The sequence below is a fragment of the Penaeus monodon genome, chromosome 5 (assembly GCF_015228065.2).
Source record: "Penaeus monodon isolate SGIC_2016 chromosome 5, NSTDA_Pmon_1, whole genome shotgun sequence".
Taxonomy (NCBI): Eukaryota; Metazoa; Arthropoda; class Malacostraca; order Decapoda; family Penaeidae; genus Penaeus; species Penaeus monodon.
In genome coordinates this window covers 24881921-24886920 of record NC_051390.1, presented here as the reverse complement: position 1 = coordinate 24886920, position 5000 = coordinate 24881921, and the positions used below count along the sequence as shown (strand labels likewise).

At 41.1% G+C, this 5000-nt stretch overlaps 1 protein-coding gene across 1 annotated transcript in view; it reads right to left on the bottom strand.

Moving 5' to 3' along the window:
* Positions 1–5000, bottom strand: part of LOC119573491 — a 31635-nt gene that overhangs the window by 6909 nt on the left and 19726 nt on the right. The window contains exon 4 of the mRNA XM_037920708.1: positions 3020–3271. Within this exon, the coding sequence (XP_037776636.1) occupies positions 3020–3271 (252 nt within the window). The remainder of the gene's footprint in view (positions 1–3019; positions 3272–5000) is intronic.

Sequence of the window (5000 nt, the reverse complement as noted above, 5' to 3'; positions counted from 1 at the left end):
TTAATCTGTGTGTTTACGAAACATTAGCAGTGCTATATTCCAATAAAGGATGAGGGATCCTGTGTACAAACGAAACATTATAGGTCTTATGGATTTATGAAGGATTGGTCTCCTGTGTGTTTATTAAGGATTGTGGGATTTATGTGTTTATTCATTATCCACTTTCTCTACTGCGGGAGAAGGGGTACAAATGTGGTGTGTGTGGGTAAATACATAATTTTAATGAAAGATTACAAACTTTTTAGGCTATGTCTGTGTGAATGTCATAATATGGCTGTCATGTGATGAAATATCATCATTGTCTTCACCATCATTTTCTTGAAAAAAAAAACAATAACAATAAGAATAAGAGTAACAGTACCAATGTACATTATATTGATATCACAATTATGACTGCTGTCATTAAAGCTGGATTGCCACTGACACCAGAACTACCATATAACTGCATACAGTCGTTGCCTTTAGTGTTCTGATCACCATTTTTGTTTTTGTTTTCATCGTTAACATGATTACCAGTATCAAAGTTAATAAAACGGTTCGGGATCCGAGTTTTCTTGGGTTCTTACAGCAACACACACAGTCATCATAAGCCCTATGCAGATTCTATACACTCTCATACATACACATACTTATACACACACACACACAAACATACACAACACACACACACACACACACACACACACACACACACACACACACACACACACACACACACACACACACACACACACACACACACACACACACATACACATACACGCATGTATGTATGTATATATGTATGTATCGGCATATACACAGCACACACACAAACAGTCTTCCCACCGCCTCCCATTCACCCTGCCCATCTTCCCTTCACCGTTCCTTTTCATCATTATTCAAATTCGGGAAATTTTAAGCTAAAAAAAGGGAAAAAGTCCCGACTCCCGACATCCACTTCCCCGGCATTACCAGGACGTGACAGCTCGGATCAATATTTCATGCTTTCTGCCTCCCCGCCCGCGCACTCTTTCTCTCCTCCTTTCGCCCTGCTTCTGTTTTGGGCGGAAAGGGGGGGGGAGGCGTCCGTCCGGTTTGTTTGTGTCTGTTTGTGTGTATGATTGTTTGTCTGCTTGCTTGTTCGTTTGGGTGGTTGTTTTGTCTGTTTGTTTTATTTCTTGTCTGTATTATTACCCATACTCTCCTTCTTTCTCTCTCTCCTTCTCTCCCCCCCTTCCTCCCCTCCTTCCCATCCTCCCCTCCTTCCCTTCCTCCCCTCCTTCCATCCCTCCCTCCCCTCTCTCTATCCACATCTATCCTCACTACTTCCATCCCCCTCTTCCATCTCTAATCTTTCAAACCCCTAATCCTTACCAATCAGACTCGCTGCCAATCCCCCCCCCCCCACCTCCTCTCTTTAAATCCCCGCTGTTCCTTTGTCTCCCTTTATAAAAATGCCAGCTCGGGATCCCTTGGCATCGGGGGCAGAGAACCAGGACTGCTGCTGTTTTCAAATGGAATGGAAAATGCCTTCAGTCACCTGGCGTTTGTGTGAGTGTGGGTCGGTGGGTGAGAGTGGGTGGGTGGGTGCGTGGGTGGGTGAGAGTGGGTGGGTAGGTGCGTAGGTGTGTATGTGTGTGAGGGGTGGGTGGGTGTAGTGGGGGATGGTTGTGGGTGGGTGTGGTGTGGTGGGTGGGTGGGTGGATGGGGGTGGATGTGTGTGTGTGAGGGGGTGAATGTGTGTGGGTTTGAGTGGGTGGGTTGGTGAGTAAGTTAGTGAGTGAGTGAATGGATGAATAAATTAATGATTGAAAGCGTGAGTGAATGAAGGAAGGAAGGCAGGAATGAGTGAGTGAGTGAATGGATGGACGAATGAATGAATGAGTGAGTGAGTATGTTTGCGTGTGTGTATTAAACACAGTATTCTTCAAGGTACTATCTATCTGTAAGGAAGCTGACTCCCCCCAATAGACTGCATTTATATGGACTACCTAATCATCCTCACATGCATTGTAAGATTAACCTGTTGTAATTAAGTGTACTTACATATTTAATTGCGAATATAATTAACGTTGAAAATGTATGGACGAAATGTGTGCGTGGACGGAAGTGAATAATTCTACAATATAAAAATGCAATTCACGCAAGTATAATTTTAATACTGCTATTATTATTATTATTATCATCATCATCATCATCATCATCATCATCATCATCATCATCATCATCATCATCATCATCATCATCATCATCATATCATCATCATTATTATTATTATTATTATCATTATTATTATTATTATTATTATTATTATTATCGTTATTATTATTATTATAATTATCATTATCATTATTCTATACCACCCTTATTCACCCACCTTTCCCCATTCACCCGAAGCTATCCTACTCATCCGCCGCTTTTCATCCTCTACTCAGCGATCTCTGTTGCTCATTCATCATCTTTCAACGCATCCAGCCTCTCCTCCTCATCCAGCCATCCATAATAACTAATCCTTTTCCCTCTCTAACTCCCTTATTTACTTAATTCCTTTTATTCATCCATCCTCTTCTACTTATCCAACTTTTAACACTCATATCTTACTCACCCGACCTCTCTTATTCATCCAGTCTTTACCTACCCAACTTGCCCCATCCCCGTATCCATGCATAAAAATATGTATAATTTTACAATGCAATTCGACTGAAACTGAGAATGTTATTTGCTTTCATTATTATTATTTTTTTTTTGTTTCGTCCACATTAAAAGGGGTGTAACTGCCGCGTTTCGACTGAATCTGAGTGATTATTCATCTTCATTCACATTTATTTTCATTTTTTTACAAGAAATATAATTACAGCGTTTTGACTGAATTTGAAAATGCTATTCATTTTCCTTTACTCTCCGTTTCGTAATTACAAGAAATATAACTTTTGACTGAATCTGAGTAGCTATTTATCCACATTCACTTCCTTCCTTTCCTACTTTCCCCACGACGAAACCCCCCCCCTCACCCCCCCCACTCGCTCAGAATACTCACCCGAACTCTCCGTGCCCTGAACATCCGGACACGCCTGGTACTTGAAGAGCAGTCGACTCTCACTCGTGCAGGAGTCGATGGTCGAGGCGGGCGAGTTGCACTGCCCATGCCCCCTCTGGTACCCGAAGGTCAGCGGGCCCTTGAACTGGCAGGGCACAGGGCGGGCGTCGCGGCGAAACATCGAGTAGAGTAGAGCATCGCCAGTGATCAGCGCGCACAGCTCTGCCAGGTCGTTGATGTTCTCACATAGAGCTGCAGGAGGAAGGAGGAGGAGATGTACTAGGGGGGTTGATTGGAGGGTGGGGAGGGTTCGTGTGTGTGTGTGTGTGTGTGTGTGTGTGTGTGTGTGTGTGTGTGTGTGTGTGTGTGTGTGTGTGTGTGTGTGTGTGTGTGTGTGTGTGTGTGTGGACATATATACGCACACACACACACATATACATATAAAACATAAACAGAAGAAAAATGAACGAAATTATATCTTTAAATTAAGGAGAAATGCCCACGAACTCTCCCCGCCTCAGTCCGTGCTGTTAGTGTCGCGTCCTGGATAACGGAGGGGACGTGTGTGTGTGTGTTTTGTTTCATGTTTGTGTGTGTGTGTTTTGTTTATGTATGTGAGTATGTGTATGTGTATATATATGTAACTATGCATGTGTATGTGTATGTGAATATGTATATCCATGTGCAATTATATGTATATGGATAGCTTGTATCTGTATATGTTCGTGAGTGGCTGTTAGTGAATATTTCCATATCTATTTACAGCCATTTAATCAAGAAAAAAACATCAAGCAGATACAGACATAGTCCATAACAGATGAGCAAATATTGTCAACAAATTAACCAGATCTTTGATCCGTGTAAAAATGCAGTCTGGGTGAGACTGACATCAAAGAAGCCATGAATTCCGCAGATCAAAAATTACACAGAGATCCAACGCTGTGTACGTCAGATTCAAAGATATATAAGAGGATTACACACACATGTGTGTGTGTATATATGTATATATATATATATATATATATATAGATAGTATATATATATATATATATTATACATAGATTATATTAATATATATATATATATATAAGATAATATATATATATGTAATAGTATATATATATATATATATATATGCATGCATACATAATCTCTCTCTCTCTCTCTCTCTCTCTCTCTCTCTCTCACACACAGCAAGCCGACACAACTCCCACACACACACAAACACACACAACACACACCACACACACACAAACCACCAAAACACACACACACAACACATACACACGAATCACACACACACTACATACACACAAACCCCACATCACACACACACACACACACACACACAACACACACACACACACACGCACACACAGGCACGTGTGATCATCTGCTCTCCCGTTCATCAGGTCTTCCTCCGCCACCGAGACCTTTGATTATAACCCTTTTGCCCCCAAGCCATAAGGACTAATATCCCACACACGTACAGAGAGGTCAATCAACTACAATTGTAAGTTAGTGATAAAATGTTATTTTGAAGAGGCTCCCTCATACGGGTCGAGGCGTGACCATTAGGTCGAATTTCTCATAATAACCAGAGGGAGAGTGGACCTTGGAGGCAGAGCTTCATTCACAACCTCCAAATTTCGGACAACTCCATCCTGCTGTTGAAGTGTTGCCAACGCTGGAGGGAAGAGTTGGCCACCAAAACAGGAAAACGGTTAAATATGCATGACGGTAATGCACACGGGCAATTTATTAGCTAAATAAAAAAAATTGATTTATCGCTATAGTGAGTTTGATGGAAATAATATAAAAAGTGGGGTGCTATGAAGAGAAGAGAGTTTGCAGAAAATTATCTGGATTATTATAGTGGGCGATGATAAAAAAAAAATCGCGATATTTGAAAAAGATCGTGATATATATAATCAGTATTATCTCTTTTATACTTTTATTCTTGTTCTTCCTTCTTTCTCTC